General features: G+C 27.2%; 3 protein-coding genes across 3 annotated transcripts; 1 reads left to right on the forward strand and 2 right to left on the reverse strand.

Moving 5' to 3' along the window:
- The first annotated feature begins 4,014 nt into the window (after positions 1-4,014).
- LOC112598655 (phosphorylated adapter RNA export protein) lies at positions 4,015-8,722 on the forward strand. The gene is made up of 7 exons (XM_025345181.1): positions 4,015-4,256; positions 4,384-4,592; positions 4,801-4,875; positions 4,941-5,185; positions 6,460-6,551; positions 6,638-6,833; positions 8,580-8,722. Exons 1-7 carry the CDS (start codon positions 4,218-4,220, stop codon positions 8,660-8,662), a joined length of 939 nt encoding a protein of 312 aa, XP_025200966.1. The 5' UTR covers positions 4,015-4,217; the 3' UTR covers positions 8,663-8,722.
- A 1,418-nt stretch (positions 8,723-10,140) lies between these two features.
- On the reverse strand, positions 10,141-11,473 carry LOC112598662 (6-pyruvoyl tetrahydrobiopterin synthase). Its single transcript, XM_025345191.1, has 3 exons — positions 11,199-11,473; positions 10,677-10,756; positions 10,141-10,430 (listed from the first exon to the last, which is right to left on the reverse strand). The coding sequence occupies exons 1-3, from the start codon at positions 11,255-11,257 to the stop codon at positions 10,153-10,155; spliced, it is 417 nt and encodes a 138-aa protein (XP_025200976.1). The 5' UTR covers positions 11,258-11,473; the 3' UTR covers positions 10,141-10,152.
- Positions 11,474-16,035: 4,562 nt separating this feature from the next.
- Positions 16,036-21,506, reverse strand: LOC112598652 (protein decapentaplegic-like). The gene is made up of 6 exons (XM_025345175.1): positions 21,023-21,506; positions 19,024-19,125; positions 18,768-18,932; positions 18,358-18,562; positions 18,024-18,253; positions 16,036-17,125 (listed from the first exon to the last, which is right to left on the reverse strand). Exons 1-6 carry the CDS (start codon positions 21,084-21,086, stop codon positions 16,716-16,718), a joined length of 1,176 nt encoding a protein of 391 aa, XP_025200960.1. The 5' UTR covers positions 21,087-21,506; the 3' UTR covers positions 16,036-16,715.
- Positions 21,507-22,012: the final 506 nt, after the last annotated feature.

A 22,012-nucleotide genomic window follows, 5' to 3' on the forward strand; every position in this document is an offset into this window, starting at 1 on the left:
GTATTTTATTGTTTTTTTTTTTTTTTTTTTTTTTTATTATTATTTATTTATGCGTATGAATTATATATCTATGTTTAAGTTCAATAATAAAGTTCGAAAATATTAATTAAAAATTGTTTTCTGATTTTCTGAAACGGGTCTGTGCATCTAGCTAACAATCAATATACCTACAATGAATATATGCAATTTAAAGTAGATTTACCTATGTCAACAATTTCTAGATATGATATCTAACGTGATACCAAGAATTATATCGTAATAAGGAAAATATAACTAAATAGTCAACACTCAACTCATTTTTTAAGGAATAAATTGTGAATATATGCGTGAATCTGACTACAAGGCTATAAGCTTTTCAGTATAATGTGTAATTTAATATAATTTAATACAAACAATTAAATTGTGCAATTATAATAAATTTATACACTGTTATTTATTAGCAGGAACCTATTATAACAATGTGTATATAAAAAGTGATTCGATTAACGTTTTTCGGATTGTTTTCTAGAAACCTAACCTCGATGTTAAACAAAGACTTATTGAGTATAGAATGTATTATGTAAATAGAAGTATAGAAATTTATCACTCTCGAATACTTTATAAGTGAAAAACGATTTCAAATGTTAGAAAAAGTCTTTTGTACTTTATATTAAATAATTATAGTTGAGCTATATTCAAAATTGTTGTGATTTTTTATTGATTTAAAATTTATAAATCATAATAACGGACATTGTGGAGCTATTATTTACTTCGCTAACACCGGTCAAGTGGAAACCGGAAAATTATGACCACGCGGCGTTATAGTTAGGCTATTTCACTACACCATCGCTTTTAGCTTTTATATTATATTTCGTTGTATCATAAGTAAATAGTAAATAATCAAAGTCAATTTTTAAAATTAATATACATGAATATAATAACTAAACACATTTTTAGATAAATCAAAGTGAAGTAAAATAATAATTTAATCAAAAACTTATTGATAAATTATTCTGAGTTATGACCTAAGCGACTAAACAATAATTATAGCCTTTAAGTACAACAGTTCATCATTAATTTTTTTTTTATAATTGTTGTTTACAAGGTTATAAATCTTTATAAGTAATAACGTTAAATCTATTTTTGCTACCTTTCTACTGATGTCTCCGTCCACAATTGCTGTGACGTACCTAACTTACTCACTTTTTTTCTTGTTGCCAATTGCCAAACTTTTTTCTATAATGTAGATATTTTATTCAAACCAAACAACGATTAGATCTACTTAATTTATAAGAAGTTCTGAATAGTATGTATGTTTTACCACACAAAGTTACATATTTGTAAGCATTTTATGATGTTTTATGTCTATTTTTCTAACTAAGAATACAATTATTAATTGAACTTGATCAATATTCACTAATTTGAGTAATTTTTTTATAATATTATTTAAACTATCCGAACACAAATTTGAAATGATTTTTGTTACACGTTTAACAAGACTTCAAGTGACGATAATCGGCAATTATGTAGAACAACTAAATCTTCATCTAAAATGAAAATTAATAAATCGTAATAACATTTAAACTTGTTGACAATTGACATTATGAATGATAATATGCGCTAACATCACAAAACGAGAGCAATATTTCGTTAGATCGCTTCATAGGTTTTAGAGTAAAAAATTGAAAATAAATTTCAATTACGATGATCTAATAAGCGTGTTTAAATCACCTAATAACGCATAGTTTCCTATAAAATCCTGAATTTTTAAATACTCGGCGTTAAGTATACGCGCATTCCATAACATGACCAATATCGTAGATATTTATTTTCAGACTTCTTTTTCTGGATTCTCATTGATTACCATTCTTGTATTTCGGACCCCTGCTGCCTGCATTCCGAAAACCGTCCACTACATTATTCTACTACCTTTCACTGAAAAATGTTATATCCGTTAGTCGTTGGAGGCATCCCAAGACGACTATCTTTTATAGGAGAAGGATATGAATTTGTGTTAATTCAATAATCATAAATAAAAACATTTTTAAATTTATAATGAAATAAATGTTTTTTACAGAGTGTAAATATTTATATTTAATATTGTAGTGATATATAAAATATACTTTTAAACAGTTTTAGCTCAAAAAAATATGAAAGTATAATTAAAAATGTTATACCTAGGAAAAATAGGTAAATACCTACAATTAGTTGTAATTGTTTGAACTTTGAACACAAGCATCACTAAGTACTTAATGTTTTTAATAAAAAATTAATAGAACAATATTTACCTAAATAAAAACCAGTAAAACTTTAATGACATTTTAGGAGAAATTAAGTAATTTTCAAAGTTTTTCATTTTAAAACAAAAGTGTATTTATTAAATTATATTAATTTTATACACAAATTAAAATGTTTATAAATAGCACAAAATTATATTTTGTCTAGTCTATTTAATGCTAATATGCATATTTGATAAATATTTAAGTTTCTAAGGTTATTTATTTTTAAATAACAAAAAAAGGTTTAATCGAAAACATGGTTTTGCGAGAAAATTCTCATTTATCCCTATTTTGTTTATTTCCCCGGCTTATCTTAAAAATTACTGAGAATTTTTAATTTTTTACTACTTGAAAGTACTAACTAGATTCAATTTTTAACCAAGCACCCTCATTGTTGTAAATCAAAGCATTTTTTCTACTAAAAACTTTAAGCAAACAAACAAAAAACATCAAAATCCGATGAAATAACATTTTTAATGACCATCAGGTACATTTTACTTTTATATATTTATAAATAAATATGGGCCATGGGGGATCTCTTCAATCTATGTTTCCTGTGGAAACTAACATTATATCTAGAAATTATTCTTCTATTATTTGTGTTATAACGTAAAAAATTAAGAAAATAAAATATAAATATAGAAAGGAAGTTTAAAAGATAGTTATTACCTTCCTCCTGATCTTAAGAGGGTTCTCGAGGTCATGTCTCGAAAAATTAATCAAGTACACCGTTACGTAAATTTAGTATAAAAAAAAACTGTAGTAGTAATAAGTATTTTAGTCATGCACCTTACCAGATTTGCCGCAGTGAATGTCTGTTGTATGTTCTTTAGGAAGAGGTAAAATAACACTGATTGGGGAAAAACTTAAGAAAAACTTAAATTTGAATAAGAAAAAACAACAATGGTTTAACTTATGAAAAAGGAAGAAGTCCAGTTGTCGCTTGCAGAATCTTGTGTGATGGTATTGTGAAGAGCTCTTGCTCGAGAGGTAGATGCGCTTGCACTTGACAGTTTGGATGGTGCTCATGCATTGATGAGCGAAGGCGACCTGGTCAAGCCGACCAAGGACCCTCATTGGGCCATCCCTTATCCTTTGCAGTACACGAAATAGATCACACGTGTTGCGTCAATTGTCACAACTACGTGTGAGTTCCTACGTGACCAAATAATATAAATTGTTCCTTTCATCAGTGATTAATTGTGTTTATAAGGTTTTTAACATGTATCTGCGTGCGACAACTTGACCGTTATTTATTTTATTGAATAGTTACTTAAGTATAAGCAATATCTATTACAATCATGATATGTGAGCATATCATTACATTAGTATTAACTATTATTTTAACGGATTATCTAAAAGAAAAATTATTTTGGAAATGAAAACTACTGAATACTATAAACATTTAAACAATAAAAAAAGGTAATACGAGTATAACTTGCAGTTGTAAATACAGTCGAAACACACGAAACGATATTTCTCAAGTAATTTTTTATTATTATAAATTTTTTATATTGATGAACGCAATTATTTGAATATTTGATACCTATTATTTATTACTCCATTCATCCATTGAGTACTGATTTCACATGGAAAGACCGATTCCTGAATTTTTTTGATAACAGCTGTGATAACTATTCTATACTTGTATTCATAATGCGGTATGTTCCATTGATGGTTGACTTTTGAACGATTTTGTACGTTATCGTTATTCGTTATAAAATATAAATTTTAATTAAAACTTACATATTATTTAAGTAATAAGTATCAAGTAAAAACTTTTTTTCCGAAGTTCCGAAATACTCATGTTGTACCTAACTATGTTTAGTCTAAAATTGTGAACATGATTTGTTTTTGTTACTTAGTACTGTACAATATGTTTTTAAATAGTATAAACTTTGTTAATAATATATTAGTATAAATAGGTTGTATGATATTTAAATTTTCATTTATATTATAATGGATTTGAGATCTCCTGTTCTCAACTCTGATAATGAGGTAATGTACCTAATGTGTGCTTAGATTTGATTTTAAAATTAAAATAAACTGTAGAACAAACAATTTTATAATTATTTTTAAATATTACTTGTTGTTTTAGCATTAAATAATTTTTTTTTTTTTTTAGTCCATTTCAGATGTATTGGAATTGGATACAGACTATGATTTTGACAAGATTGAAGAAGAGCCAACTACTACAACTATTAATCATAAAATGGGATCGGTTTGGAGAGATATTGTTGTCGGAGACCAGATGGAAGGATGCTTAACTCGTCTAGAAGTAACCACTAAAGCAGCTGTTTATACTGATGTGGATGATCCAAACTATGAGTACAAGTAAGATTATATTAATTTATTTACTAATTAATATATTTTGTTTGAGACTGAGAAGATTTCAAAATTTCAATAAGTGAATAAATAATGTCCTATTTTATGAATTATTTAAAACAATTCATTTTTATAGGTACTAATTTATTACCTATTTCATACAATAATAGTAAATAATAATTAATATTTAGTTAAAACAAATATTAATTAAATTCAGGAACAGTGAACTAAAACGAAAACGAAGTTTTTCATCGACTAAGTCAAATAAAAAGACTGAAAATATACTAGAAAGGTAAGTTTGAATTTATTATAAATTAATTATTAAAATGATGATATTAATATATATTTTCATTTTAGTGGAGAATATGATTTAGATTCTGATCATGTTGTAAAGAAAAGATATTCACATGGAAATGGGGATTTTAAGAAATGTAATTATAAATATGGAAATACAAAAGGATTTGTGGAAAAAAGAACTAATAGTGATAATACATCTAAGTGTAGAATATTGCCTGATATTTGTAATTTTGAAGAAAAGACTAATGATCAGTTTTTAGATGAATTATGTATAAATCTTCATGAACACAACAAGATTTTAATGTGTAAGTTATGTTGAAGGTTAAATATATTTAGATGTAATGTTCTTAGATTTATTATTATTTTAGTTAAGTTAATTAATCTGATTTAACTCTCAAATACAAAGTTTTTTATTAATAATTGCATCAATCATTATATAAATGGCCCTAAATCAATTTTAAAATTCATATTTACCCTACTTTGTGGTAATTATATTTTGATGATTGCTAAATTTGTATTTTTATCATAAACACCTAATTCCAAATTAAGATCTCAAGGAGCTCATAAGCAAGTATCAGCCTTGAGTCCGATCAAAAAAAAATATATACCATCTCATTTTTATTTGAACATTATAATATTAGCCACTGTTAAAAAATAATATATCTATTGATCATACATTTTATGTACATTTAATCAATGATATTACCTACCATAGTTAGTAATCCGTGTTAGTATAATATTCTCATTATATTCAAAATAAAATATTAAAATGTTATATTTTTTTTATGAAAATAGTATGCATAATTTGAACATGATAATTTTATTTTAATAATTACATAAAATATCTACTTTTAAAAGATATACAAATGTTTTATAATAATACTCACATCACATTATCATTATATATTTTCAATAAAATAATATAGTATAAATGTTAAAATTTGTTTTAAAAGACCATATTAATATTACCTAAATACATGTATTTTTATTTTTATTAACTAATGAGTTTTTAGAAATTATTCTTTAATTTAAAAATTGGTAAAAATAATAAATGTATTTTTAGTGTTATATTTACCCTTTTAAAATATTTATACATTTTATGAAAACTCCTGTAGTTTTGGAAATTTTAAAATAAATTTTTACATTTATTTTGTAATCTGCTTAAATAGGAAATAGTTAAAATCATGCTGTGGTAATGTCGATTATGACATGGCAGGTAATAAAGTACTAATACATACTATTCCCACTCACATATTATACACTGTCGAGTACTGTAATTTGTTTTTCCTTAGGTTTTTCTTAAAATGTAATATGTTTATATTATAAACATTGAAAATACTGAACCTTGAAGTCATGGACACAGGCTTCCTCCCCTTTAATCTAAGTGCTTAAATTTAAGGTTAACCGTATATATTTTAGTTATAACTATAATATATTATTTTGCTTAAATACAATTTAATCATACTTTAGGCTAAAATATTTAAAGATAAAAAATATATTTATGATTATATTATTATGGTGTTTTGTAATCTATACTATAATGGTTTAACAATGTTTTTCAATTTTTTTTTTTTTATAGTATCTGTGGTATCCAAAATTGATAGGACAATCATTCTTGATAAATATAAGAAAACCTGTTTAATAGAAGCTAATGGTGGCCAAATGATAAAGGTTAGACAATCATTAAATTAATAAATAGTACTATATTTGAATTATTTGTTAAGAATTTTAGTTTAGTTATTATAGTTTTGTTTTAGAATGGTAATCGTAGACGAACATCTGGAGGAATATTTTTTAATTTAATTAAAGAAGATAAATCAATTCCAAATTCAGCAAAAAAAGATCTATTTAGTTGTCCTCAAAATGAAGCAATAAAAAAGAAAAAAAAGCGTGAGAAAATGAAACGTAAAAAAGAAAAATTAAAAAAATTGATTATTCAGGATAATAAAAAAGGTATTTACTTTAAAATAATTAACAAATAATTTTTACTAAAATATAATATTATGTTTGATAATAATACCCAACTGTATTCTTTCTCTTTAGTATCAATTATATACTTAAAATGTGGTTGCAGGGGCTCTAGAAGTGGTTCTGGCATCATAATAGTAGAGATATTTTGTAAAAAAAAAAAAAGTTATTCAAAAGAAAAGTAGAATTTGTGATTTTCTCCTCACCAAAGTCTTTTATCAGAAATCTATTTTCTACAAAAATTTAAGAACTACTACTTTAAATATTTTTTTTTCGTATTGATAAACTTAATAAAAAGTAAACCAGTTTCTAATTCTTTTATTTTTTTAAGTGAATATTTTCTGATTAATAAATATTAATGTATTTTTAATTTATCATTATTATATGTAGATAAAATTCAAAATGATACACTTCCTTTTTCTGTAAATGATTTTAATGTAACTACTAATTTCATGAAACATTTTCATGTCTCGTTATTTTCGCTATTTAAACAATATCAAATATCTACAACTTGGAACCATTTTACTTTTATTGATTATAGAATAGACTGCCATAAACTGGTATAGGAATTTGTTTAATTAACCATTAATAATAACAATATATTGTTCATTCATACAACATTACCTATCGGTGACCATTATAAATATAATTTTAGTCACAGAAAATCTTTTTACCATTGACTATTTATCTATTCTATAATCAATGTTATTACACATAAAATTAAAAAAAGTGCACAAGGTTGGTGATCCTTAATCTTAACATGATTGTTTTATAGTCAATATAATTTTGTAATCAATGTTTTTCACATAATATATATTTATTTATTTTTATCCCATTTTTTTATTTTATATATATTATATCTAGTCATAGGGTTATTATCGGGTTTCATAAGTTCATGCATTAAAAAAAATCTTCAAAACTTAATGTTATACTTATATTTTAAATTTTATACTCAAATAAATAAATAAATAAATACACTCTTTTGTTCAGATGTTTGTTTAAAATAATTATTTTTAATATTATATAACATTCATTGTTGTATAAAATGAAAATGAAAATGGTACACAAAATAATAAATATGTATTATGTTATTTAATATGTAAAAATCATTAATTACAAAGTTATTGAAAAACAATCATATTAAGTTTAAGGGCTATCTCTAATGCATACGGTTACATGTGTAGTGAGATGGTTAGGGTCTAAGATGACATTTCATGAAGTTAGTTATATTAAAACCATTTACAGAAAAAAGAAAAAAATAATTTTGAATGTTACCTAGATATAATGATTTGACTAACTAAAAAATACATTAATATTTATTAAACAGAAAACTTTAATAAAAAAAAAAAAAAACTAGTATTCAACTGATTTACATTAAAATAGTTTTTCCCTAACCAAAACAAGATAAAAGTATAGTAGTATATAATTTATATGAAGGAGAAATAATATAGTTAGCCAGTTAGGTATTATTATCACAAATAAAAACCAGTAAGAATAACTAAAAAATAAAAAATGTAAATTTTAATGTTCAATAAATTTAAAAAAAAACCATTACTATGCCAAATATGATGAAAAACTTAAAATATTTCTGTTTATAATAATTTTTGTTAGCTTACATTAATATAACTGAGACAGATTAATATGCAACTATATGAACTTATAAGTCCTAGCTATAATGTATAAAAAAAATAAACATACTTCTTTTTATTAAAACTTCATTATACTTTTCAGCGGATATTTTAAAAACATTGAATGAAGAACTGGAAACATTATCATCAAATTGTACAATAGAAAATGAAGAGTTATCTGATTAATTAGTTATAGATGTGATTCCTTTAATGAAAAACAACTTTATTTTCTTATAGGCCTAATATGTGAACTATTAATATCTTTTAAACATTAATTTGAAAAAAAAAATGTATTTAGATTTAATTGTTTACATTTGTTTAATAAATAATATATTATTCATTAATTTTCATAGAGTTTTTAAAATATAAGTTTCTGTGGATTTCAGCATGTCATGAACATGAAGAATAATATATTGTAATCAAATTTAATTTTTGACTTAAAAGATATCAAGTAAAATGTCTATGTAAATCTTATAGCCAAGAAAAACATTTTAACTATGATATCTTTGATTAAAAAGCCAGCTTAATTTTTATTAGAATTTAAATTTGTTATCGAGAAATTAAAATATTGTTCTGAATAATAAATTTTTATTAATTTCTCACTTTTATACATGAATACTTTAAATTAAATTAAAAAATTAATCTCATCACTTAAAAATATTAATTATATTGTTAAAAAAATAATCAATGTTATTGTCCAGTGTTTTTAGTTTTTTAATTGCTTAGAATTAGCACCTATAGTATTTTCATAATTTTTCATAATAATTTATAAATAATTAAAAGTATTTCTTTAATTAAGTAAAGATGGTTAAAAAATCAGTTTTGCTAAACATTTTTTAAAATAAAATATAAACAATTTACCTATCAGAAAGCTTAAAAAAAATATTATATTTTTGTATGAAACTTCTTGAAAAATTCTGTTATATAAGTAAAAAACCAATACAGTTTATTTTAATTATTATTACTATTGAATTATAATAGACAACAACTACCATTTATTAAATGCTGTTTCAACTTTCAAATTAAAGTCATGAAACAATATATTAAATCATTAATCTCTTATAACTCTTATGATGAAAATCACAAATTACAAATGTTTTTTAAATATATATATGGTTAAATTTAAATAATCCATTGTTAGCATAATTTCAATGTTTTAAACATTTTAAGAGTAGCAAAAATAATATATTTATATGTATCATGAATAAAAAAACTAGTATAGTTAACAATTGGATTTATTAAATAACTAGGTAATTTATGAAATTTTTTTTAATGATTGTTTAAGTAATGTGGATCAACTGATTTCAGGCAATATTCGTTGAAAAATATCATAAAGACTAGCATAAAATATTTTATTTACAAACTAATCTAAAAAAAGTTTAATAAAAAGACTTGTATAATAATTTTCTTATTAAAATAATCTTATTTTTTATTTATAATATGATTTAATTTTGTTTATTTGTTGGAAGTATACTTTATTTGGATATTAATCATACACGTTAATCATTTTAAAAGATATAAATACATTTAATTGTACAATATATAAAAAATTTATTATGAAAATAGCAAATAATTTTTTTATTATTATTATTTATCACAAAATATAAATTAAACTACAAAAACTTAAATTTTATGAGAATACAATAAAATTGTTATTACGACTCAAAAATAATAAATTATTCACCTTTATAAACAACAATATTTTTATCAGTTTCAAATAATTTAACTTTATATAATAGATTAGGATTATGCATGACATTTTTTAAGCTTTGCCATATAAAAATTGCTACATTCTCAGTTGTACTAACACGATCTTTAAAGTAAGGTACATCCATGTCTAGATTTTTATGATCCAATGGCTCCATTACAGCAATGTCAATATACTTTTTTAAGTCAGCAACATTCATGACCATGCCAGTATTTTCATCCATTAAACCCTTAACTGTAACTTCAACTATAAAAAATATAACCAATATAACCATGAGTAATAAATAATAATTTCATAATTAATATTAGTTAATAATAAAATATTAAATACAATAATGGTAAGTATACACATCAACTGTATGTCTAGGTAACTAATTACTAATGTAGGTACTTAAACAAAATATATTTCAATGTTTAAAAATTGTTATTGTAATAGGTAATAATTTTTAAAATACAAGGAATAATTTATATAGAAAAATAACACTTTAAATACCTTTATAATTATGTCCATGGCCATTTTTATTGTTACATTTACCAAAAATGTTTACATTTTCTTCATTGCTTAAATTGTTGCTGCAATATAAATAATAATTACCTATTTTATTGTTAAATAATAATGCATATTGGCAATTAGATGCATCCTACAAAACATACATTTTTCTACACTATTTGTAAATATTCTTATTAGAGGCACCTACTCATTTATAAATAAGTAGGAGGTACCTTATTTTATAATATTTATGAGTCTATCATGATTAAAAAATATAAATGATCAATCATTTAAATCAATATAAAACATAAAAATATAAAATAGAGGTATCCACTATTAATATTGTTAATTTAAATATAACAATAAGTAATTATTAGTGCAATGGAGATTAAAATTGAGTTAATCTGTATAAAATATCAATTCATAGAAAGGGAAAAAGATACATTCTCAAATAATTTTAATTACATAAGATTCATTATAAATTATTATTATAGAAGGAATTATGGAAATGATTTTAACACCCACCTGTGGAGCCGATGACAAGAGCTAAATTTCTCTACGCGAGTTATACTGGCCAAAGGCATTGTTTTAGAATATCTGTTGATTAGGTACCTACTGGCTACTGCAGAGTGCAGATAATTACTGTGTAGATGCTAAGTAGTAAGTACTAACTAGTAACTACCGAATAGCCACTGAGAATACCGGCTAGCAAGTAGCGACTGCTAACTAGTAACTACTGACCACTTTACAGTTATCGCCACGCCTGCCCTGACAAAAAATAGGACCTGACGAAATCGGAAATTTAATATTTATCAAGAATCGATAGAAAGTAATTCAACGAAACAACACTGCCATCTAGTTGATTGTTTGATGTCACAATGTACTTCAATGAGGGGATTTTACACCCTAACACTCTTGACCAATAATATTTACTACTAACTAGTTAAAATGTTTCATAAAAGTCTTGCACAGAACTATTTTAAAGGTAAATGAAATAACCTAAGTGATATGAAAAAAAATAAAATTGAAGTAAAAAGTAAAATCCTCATCAGCAGCCAGCGGATAGCTATAATACCTAGAGATATTTAAATAAATTAAAATCGACATTTTAGTTGATTATCCGTGATATAGTACTATATCGTACTTATCGTAGTCTTATATAATAATTATTTTAGTAAATTATAGCTACGGGTGTGGTACAATGGTAATTGGTAGGTACTAGGTATAAGGTACATAAGTATCTACATCTTTAATGTTCGTAAAGTTGGCACGACACGCTTATAATTTTTTAGGTTTAACAATTCATGTCCTTAACGACATAATAATATTACATATTATAAATACATTAATAATTATAAATTTTCGAAGATCTTGCGTTAAAGGGCATAAAAATACACACATAATATTAATGTTTATAAATACTAAAATTCACGTGCAATAATCGACGTATTATGTATAATTGCTACATAGATTATATTATTCATATCGCCCAAACGTATTGCGCTTATGGTTTTGTGTCCAAAAGTGTTTCGGAAGTTGCGTATGAAAAAATGCACAAACTTGTTATACCTAAAATGAGGTATGTTATTTGGTGGTAATAAACTTAAAATAATAGGTTACCTATTAAAATTTTTTTATAAAATAGTTTTTAAGATTTTATTACGATCAAAAAAAATTTTGTACTTAATATCTATAGCATATTTTACTGTATAGATTTAATAATTCATAATATTTTAATCGTTATTCGTTTAAATGATGAAATACAATTATAGATTAATAGTAGCATTGATTTTATAATATTATATATATTATAAAATCAATGATAGTAGGTAGATAATTAAAAGTTTTATGATAATTTACTAAAGGTAATGTATTAATGCAATATGTTTATTATTGTTTGTGTAAATTAGGTAATATTAAGTTCTATCATTGATATCATGACTTCTATTTCTCCATTGATTGTATTATAGTATAACTTATAAGCACTCTCCAGGTTCACAATAGTTAATAATATGTTAATGGTTATATTTTTTATAAGAATTATAGTTTATTTTCGATTCATGTACTACTGTAGTACTTTTTATCATAGATATTAATTCAACACATTTTTGAAACACTAGGATAACTTATATAATCTGCTGAAAACAGGATATTTCTTAACCATAAACTATTAGGCATTAATTTTCATCGAATATGACTAATATTCAAAACTCCCATATTCAGTTTTACTAAACTTCACACTTTTTACTCAAAAAAAAACACATTAGACTAGCACTGGAGCTTTTTCCGCACTTTGCCAAAATCCGATTGCCTCCCTATCGTAGAGACTTATCCTACATGCAGACAAACTGAAAATGCATTTAAATTTACTGTACTGACATTGTATCCAATTCACTGCAGATATATTTCAAAAACTGACATTGATTTTCACCGAAGAAAACTGATTTTTAGACACTTTAAATTTGCTTTCGACTTAAGACTTTTGACTGACAAAAAACACAAGACAAGTGCCAGGGAATCGTATCTGAGTTAAATAAGGCCGATGAGGGCTATCAAGGTTAGGTTAGGCAACTTTTCATTGTTACGTATATTATTATTTTATCTAAACAAAAATGTTTTCAAAATATTTAAACAAATTAAAAATTTAACTTATAGTCATAAATGCTAAATTTTTATTTATTTTATTTTACAAAGATCTACAAAAAAATTGTTATTGTTTATACTACCTACAATACGATATGAGTACATTTTACATTATTTAATAGTAGTTTGTGTGCCTATATTGATTTAAGCATAGGTAATAGTTATTAAATTAATAATAATTAATATCAATGAATACCTATAATAATTATTATTTCATAATGTGAGATATTTTTCGAAAAATTAATTCAACGTACCGTATTTTTAACAAAAACATAAATTGCTAAATAGTAAGGATAATAGTAATAATACACTTAATTAAACAATATCCTTCGAAAATTATCCGCTCAGAATTGTTTTTTGTACATTCAATGTATTGACCACTCTGGTTTATTTTTAGGTAAGTCTGGAAAAATTCTCAATCGATGTAGGAATTTTCGGAATAATACCTAATTACCACGTAAGTACTTAGTTATAACTTGTAAGTAGTATCACATTGATTTTAAATATGTATATTTAACAGTGGTGGATTTAAGGGAGAGGGTCAGAGTGGCCTCGGCTCCCTTCCCATTGACCTAAGTTAAGTTTTATTAATTCAATAAAAACAAGTATTCTAACTGTGAATAAGGAAATAACTCCTCAAAATTATTACTGAATTTTGGAGTTTGACTATGCTCTTCCCCTAAAACTAAATCATGGACCTGTCATTGATATTTAATGCTCTGAGATGATTGTTGACGACATTTATATATGTATTATAAGTTATTCTAAATACTATTTATTGCAAACAAGAAAATATTGAAATTTCTTTGGGGTTTTTTGTATTAAAGAAAAATCGAATATCTGTCTGTATTATTTTTAAATTACGTAATAGGTAACAGTCGATGAATAGTAATCTATACGCTGGTCTTGTTCTAGAATATCACGTTTATATGGTTTCGAGAAAAATGTTATGTATGTAATATGTGTAGGACATTGCCTTTAAACGGCTTTAACCGTATATTATATTCATAGATGGTACCTTACATGTGCATTATAATATTTTTTTTTTAAATATTTTTTTTTTTTTATAGTAATTTTTAAGTTATTTCTAATTGAATAATTACTTTTTAAATTTAAATAATGTATATGTACCTATAGTACCTACCTACTAAGTAATTAAACTCTAGTTCAATATATTAATATATTGCTATGTAATATAATACGTACATATTTGCAATATACTATATTACAACCATGTATAAGTATTGAAGCATACAACATAAGGTATTAATTATGTAATTTTTCATGGTAGGTTTATATATGTGATATATATATATGTGAGTTATATAGGTCGCAGAGTGATGAGTGCACCTATTTATTATGTAATAATAATTAATAACAATAGCATTAGGAATATAATAAAATATTATATAGAAATCTATCGATCTTTTTTTTTATGTCGGAGGTATTTAAATTATTTAAATTAGTATGCACTTATATATTTTATATAGGTACTTTAATTATTTTTATATTTTCTATCATGTTGATTAATTTATTTCGCTTTTTAAAATGCAATTGTCTCCGGCTAACATGCATATTTTTCTCACTTTTTTAAATTTTTTTATTCAAGTTAATTTGTTTATTATACTTTTACTAGTTATACTTAAATTACCACTTAATAATAATTAATTAATTAATTTAATAGTTATTTTGTTTAAAAATCAGAATAGACTGTTGTTTCTGACTTCTCTTACAACATAATTTTATATGTAGGTATAATTACATTTTTGTTATTTTTAAAATGCTAAATGATCCTAAATAGTATTGAAACAGTGACTACTTATTGTTTTACTTAAATATTTACTCAACACATTATTATAATACAATTTTTATGTGATGTATAGATAAAGAATTTTTTAAGTCATACAATTTATATTGATTCATACTGATTTCATAATTGAAAATAACGGATAAAATTTCAAAAAAATATGAATAATTTTTATTAATTTTATATCACATGGTATAGTAGCAACTTAAGCAACCATATCGTAATCTTTTAATCACGTGTGTCTCTTTCCTGAATGTTTTTAGAAGCAAAATTAGTTTCTTTATTCTATGCTTATATAGATGCTTACTTCTACATATATTATAGATTATCTATAACATATTGAGTCTTACAATATCAAATGAACTTATGAACATCATATCGATATCGATATTATTATTTGTATAATCGTAATAAACAAACTAATTTTATAACATTATAATATTTCATACTAAATGAATACAATATAAATACAAAATATTTGAATTCCCAATAATTTCTTCCCAATAATTTCTTAGTACCTACTACCTACTTACCACCAACATATTTTAATTTGCTATTCCACTGTAATATACTATAATTATCTACAAAAAAAAAAAATAATAAAACCGTCTAATGGTCGTAAATACCTATGCAATATTATTTGAATAAAGAATTATTTAATAGTACCATTACGTCAATAAATCAAAGTTTATGCATCATGTCATATACTAACACTGACACTCAGGACTCGGCTATTTAAAATCAAAATTATTAAATAAATAAACCACAATGTACAATGCAATTAAAAAAAAAATTAATATATTATACATAATAATATTTATTCAAGTACAGTACGCATCACACTGTACCATTAAATAAAACAACAACGAAAACAAAATAAATGATAAATAAATAATTTAAATAGTAGGAATAGCAATAATAGTAACAACAATTCGTATTAGGACTTTTTTATATAAACATAATATGTCTAAGATACAATCGTCCGTGACTATTCACAATCAAAACTGAATTGTATTTGTTTTGGACTAGACTTATAATTTATTTTTTACAATTATGCCCATTTTCAGGTATTTACACTTATTTTTCTATATGTACATTATTGTTTACACGTCATTGGCGAAAAAAAAAATGTTTGACACGCGTGCGTTATGTGTACTGTAACATAATATACGTTTATTTAAATCGATTTCGGTCCAGGTAAAACGGGAAAAAAATGGTGTTTTTTTTTAAACGTTCGTGCCGCTATACATAATGTATAATATAATAGACGATTTTGACTTTGACGAAGAACACGCGCGTTCACACTCCGCAAATTTCGTTAAACGTGGTACGTCACGTACATACGTCGACCGTTTCCTGGTCGAAAACGAGACGACAAGGTTTCGCCGTTATATAATAATAACAGGATACCGGATACGAGACGTACGCGCGCCCGGGTGTATCGCAGCACGGCCCGGGCAGAACGCGGCGTACGACGTCGGACCGAAACGCTAACGTAATGTGCCAATCGTCATCCAACAGTTGTAGATCGTCGCGTGTACGCATATTGTACACAATAATGTCGCATTACGTATACGGTGACCTGACCGGCATCACCTGCATCCGCATTCGTCCACGGTCATTTCCGGGTAGTTCTTCACCACCAACTTGCCGTCGTCGTCCACGTAGAGCAGCGTCTGCGAGCTGAGCTTGGTCGGCACGCAGCACGCCCGGGGTACCGCCGCCGGGTTGTACGAGTTCATCAGCGTCTGCATGACCGCGTGGTTGGACGCGTTGATGTGATTGGCCAGCGGGAACGCGCACTCCCCGTGGCAGTAGAACGCGTCGTAACCCGGCGGCGCCTGAATCCAATCGCTGAACCCGACGTCCTTGAAGTCCACGTACATCGAGTGCCGCTGGCAGATCTTCTTCTTTTTCGCTCTCTTCGGCGGCCCGCCGCCCGGCTCGTCGGCCGACCGTTTGCTCCGCCGCATAATCCGTTCCAACGTGCCCTTCTCGTCGCCTGAACACGACCATTACACATAATATTATTATCGCATCGTTGTTATTATAATAATCATTATTATCAGTTCAATACAGACGATTGTAATGCGCCTCCCCCCTCCCCCCCATTCAACGACATTGTTGCATGACGTGTGTTTCGCGCGACGTTTTACGACTATACATCGATACGCATCGTTGTGTTCGAAGTTCGAAGCGTAGTCGGAACGAGCGTTAGCGTTATTATTAAATCACTTGGAAATGTTACTCTATAATTGCGGGAGAGGGATTACTAGACGTAATCGTCATTTATCATTTAAACATTAAAAGATTACGATGGTTTATTTGTATTTTGTTTTATATGACAGAATGGCTGAGGCTCAAAACGGATTTATTACGGGGACGATGATTGGTGGTGCAAAGTGGTGTGAAAAAAGGATAATGTTAACGTGACTGAAAACTAGAGGTCTCAAAGTTGAGTTGATTTAGAAGTTTGGGATGGCAGTATAGAGTCATCAATGAGTTTTCGTATGAATGCCCGGTTGACCGATACAAGTCTCTCAGTTAGGCTTGATTATAGTGTCCCATAGTACCGTAAAATTGTTATAAACGAAATAGTCCAGTAGAAAGGCAACCAGCAAAAATAGAATATAATCGTTGATAAAATGAACCTCGGTAATTAATATGCATCGATGACTTTCGTGACCATAACCTATATACTATATTATGATTATATATGTGTAACGCCGAAAAATTTAGTAATAGAAATTATTAAAATGTACTCTTGAGCAATGAATGACTTTCGCGCTTAAGAAAACTCCTCGCATCTCACACGTTTAACCTATTTTTTATTTACATATATCTACGCAACAAACATGAATATCGAGTTAACCACATAGTTAGAATAGCATTGTTCTTACTTGTCCCGTCATCGGTGTAGACCAATAGCAGTGTCTTTTCAGGTGATACGAAATCGAACACGCTGAGCAAGTGTGTATGACTGCCAGACTCCGTGACGCATTGTACTAGCATGCCATGGTTTTCTTTGAAATTGTTTTTCGACAGTCTCTCTATAGCAGGTGTTACGTCAAAACTGATGACTTCTGATTTTGAGACTTTTGACATATTAATTGATTTCGAATCGATAATTCTATATGAATACAAACAATTTATGAATAATAATTATTAAAAAATAAATTTGTCCACATTTTATTTATATTATTTATACAATAATTATTGTCCGTTTATAATTACCTAAGAATAGGTTTTGATAGGCCCTTCGCGCCAGGTTGGACTATATCATGTATGAGCACATGAATAAATTCTTCATTTCGTAGTTCTGTATCGTATATCATTGTAAAACGGACTTCAGCAGCTTTAACCTGATCTTGCTCAGGTATAGAATCTATATCGAACTGTAGCCTATATTTTTTAGATTTAGCGTTATTTGGAGCTGATCCTATAACAATATAATCATGATAATTATTCTACTAAAATATATTAGCTCGAAATAGTGTAGTATTCAATATAAGTTAGTATCAACCTTTTTTATTTTAATAACATTTTTAAAGATACAAAACATAAATTATTATAATTTGGAATATAGGCACAATCATTTTAATAAATAAATAATATGTACGTATATATATAAACCTCTTAATTACCTTTGTTGGGATAAGTCCTAGCAGTATTAGCAGACATTGTGTGCAAACCAGGAAGAGGAAAATGAGTGGTCATTGCATTGTTTTCTTCTAACATTGATTTATACAGTTCCATTGTGGCAGGCGGTATCTCCATATTTTTTTCTACCACAGGTCTTCGGGTTAAACCTTTGTAATAAAACAATTCAATACAATGATTTCATTCGAGCATGCTTGAATATTAATTATTGCAATAATAAATTGATTGTAAAATTAGTACCTAATTTTGTAATTAAATTTTTTTCTACTTCTTCGTACCCGGTGATTGCTGCCAATCCGGTGTGTAGCATAGCCAACAGCATTAGTAAAATAACCATTGTATCTAAATTAAAAACAATAAATTGATAAGTATATAATTATTAATGGAGCACAAAATATGCATAAAATATATTATTTAAAATTTAAATATAACCATTAACCACTGATTTTAAATAATATATAAATTTTATTTATATAAAAATACTACACTTATATTAATTATTACACTTTGACTAATCTTACATTAAATAATAAGATATTTGATAAATCGTGTGGAATGGTTTCACTGTTATTTATTAATTTTGCGTACCATGAATAACTATCTACTGGGATATGAGAAATCTAATAAGATGGTATAGAAGCTAATCACCATTATACATATATTTAATGCGGTTTTTAATTTTTCAATAATATTTTTTTATAGTCTTTAATAGGGAGTTGGAATTTGTTTTTAGTTAATTTTAAAAAGACGCTGTTTTCCACAAAAACGTGGATCCGCGTTATTTATAATCATGTTCGAGTGTTCGGCACAATTCTATCACATATTTAAATTGTTTATTAGATAATTAGTTATCATTGTCATTGGTAGTTAATTTTTAAATGTTATTCTACATAATAAAACGTAATGGTAGAATACATTTCAATTTAGAATCAAGTGATTTTTTTTATTGTCTTTTGTTAGTTTACCTTGTAAGCTTAACTTTTAAGTTATTAGGTACACTACTAAGATGTTCTGTATTTGTATAAACGTATTACTCACTTACAATTTACAAGTGTATTAACATTTTAATTAGTTTCCGATTATTATTTCTATTTTTTGTTAATGACTAAGGTGATTTTAATGCGAGAAATCTCTCTTTCATTGGGACTTGGTTAATTTAAAATACACATATTACAAAAAAATAATTTAAGGGAAATATTGAACTATTTTTAAAATAATTTAAAAATTATACCTAATAAAATGTAAATACGCTCAATACGGCTTTAGCTATATTATAATAAAAATATTATTTTTTTGCGTATTTTTATGTATCATGTAGTCATGTATCATTTGTTCCTCCCTCCCGCTTAAAGTATTATTAATCCACTATTAGCTATAATTGATATATTTATACGTTATTTGATTTAATATTGTGTTATTCAATAAATGTTAAAGTTGTGTTTGGCAGTGTAGACTATAGACATTAAAAGGTTTATAACAATATACATTTATTTTTTACTTATCAAAACTACATTTTGTTGTTCGATTATCTACGGGGATGTGGTATTATGAAGTTATGCTTATAAAGCATTTGAATTTTAGTATCAATCATTAATTTAAATTCTTTAGTTTATCTTGGTATTTGACAACCGTTACAATTAAAAAAAAAAAAAACAGTGATTCGAAAACCATATTATATTGAAAAAATATAATCCAATGTACTAAAATAGTAAGCGATTATGTGTAAAAAAATGGAATTTTTTAAAACCGTCACGGCAGCCACTGAATGCCAATAGATGAACCAAATAGGTTATTTATATATGATATTATTGTAGGTATTCAATTGTTAACACACATTATGTATTGATATCTTCTGATAATGCGTACCTATTACTCCCCATTCGTTCGCCATTAATTATTTTTTTTCATTATTAAAACAACGTTGACCAAATGGGCGCGTGTCAACGGGGAAAAAACATTTTCTCAAATTCAGTGAATATCGCACAAGCAAAAAACGAATTCGCACAATTTTTCAAAAAGTCGCCCACAATACTACAGCGGTACTTACTGTCTACATTCTATTCAATCAGTAATGTACTAATGAACAATGACACAATATTATGTGTATGTGTGTCGACGTACAACCACACAATAATAATATGATCGCAGACGTATACGTATAGTACAAACCGTGTACCTGTCATGTCGTACCGTATATACGTAGTGTAGTTAAGACGGGATGTAAACAACTGTGGCTTACCTGTTGCGTGTGCCCCGGCGGACGATGTAGTCGGGCCCGATGACGTCATTTCATAAAAAACCATGTGCGTGTGGAAGCGAACGGAAACGAAGTCGGCGATACACGGATCTACAACATAATATTATTATTATACCTATCGCGGAGTCACGTGACACGCACTTCGCCGGTCAGCTATGATGTCGTCCCGGTCAAACAATATATTAATGCACCGCGTGATCTATTAGCGCATAGGAGATCGGCGTTCGCAAATAACAGTGAAAACTCGTACAGCGACGTTGCTGCCGCACAAAAGTATGATGCGCACGACCGAACCGAACTGAAGATGATAGTGAAATGATGACCGCAGGGTCTCTTCGGAGGGTATTGCCGGCGGTCCATTGTGCCCGTACATAATATCATAATATAAACATAATAAAACGCGTGTGTGTACCTAAGCCGTCACACGTGTGACCGTCCGACCCGACCGGCCCACCGTCGCCGCCGCCGCCACTGGAAATCGGCAGACAAACGGGCGTCCGCTCGAACCGGACGTGATGAGCGGGGTGGGGGGATTGGTTTGCGGGGTTTGCGAGTGCGTGTGCGCTTGGCAGTTTTGTAAGGGTGGGGGTGGGAGAGAAGATAGATTATGGGGCGTGGTTTACTTATTTCAGGAAACCAGATTTCTCGACGACCGCGATATAAAACCATTTAGGTACGAGGGGTATCCAAAAGTATTTTGCGGTACACAACGTCAATATACCTACATGGTCACACGTACACGCACATACACACACACACACAAACACACACACAAATAAATATACGCGCGACGTGCCTGGTGCCTACGACAAGAGTCTTAGATTTGGTCCTCGAATTCGAAAAAAACATCACTACGGTGTGTTGCTGCCGTTTTTTGACGATCGTTTTTACGTGTCCGTGCACGTGCACACGTTTATTGTGGGCATATAACCGTGTGTCGCGTATATTCCTCACGGATTCGCGGTCGCCATG

This window comes from Melanaphis sacchari, unplaced genomic scaffold (genome assembly GCF_002803265.2).
Source record: "Melanaphis sacchari strain LSU unplaced genomic scaffold, SCAv2.0 Contig49_pilon_pilon, whole genome shotgun sequence".
In the NCBI taxonomy this organism is placed as follows: Eukaryota; Metazoa; Arthropoda; class Insecta; order Hemiptera; family Aphididae; genus Melanaphis; species Melanaphis sacchari.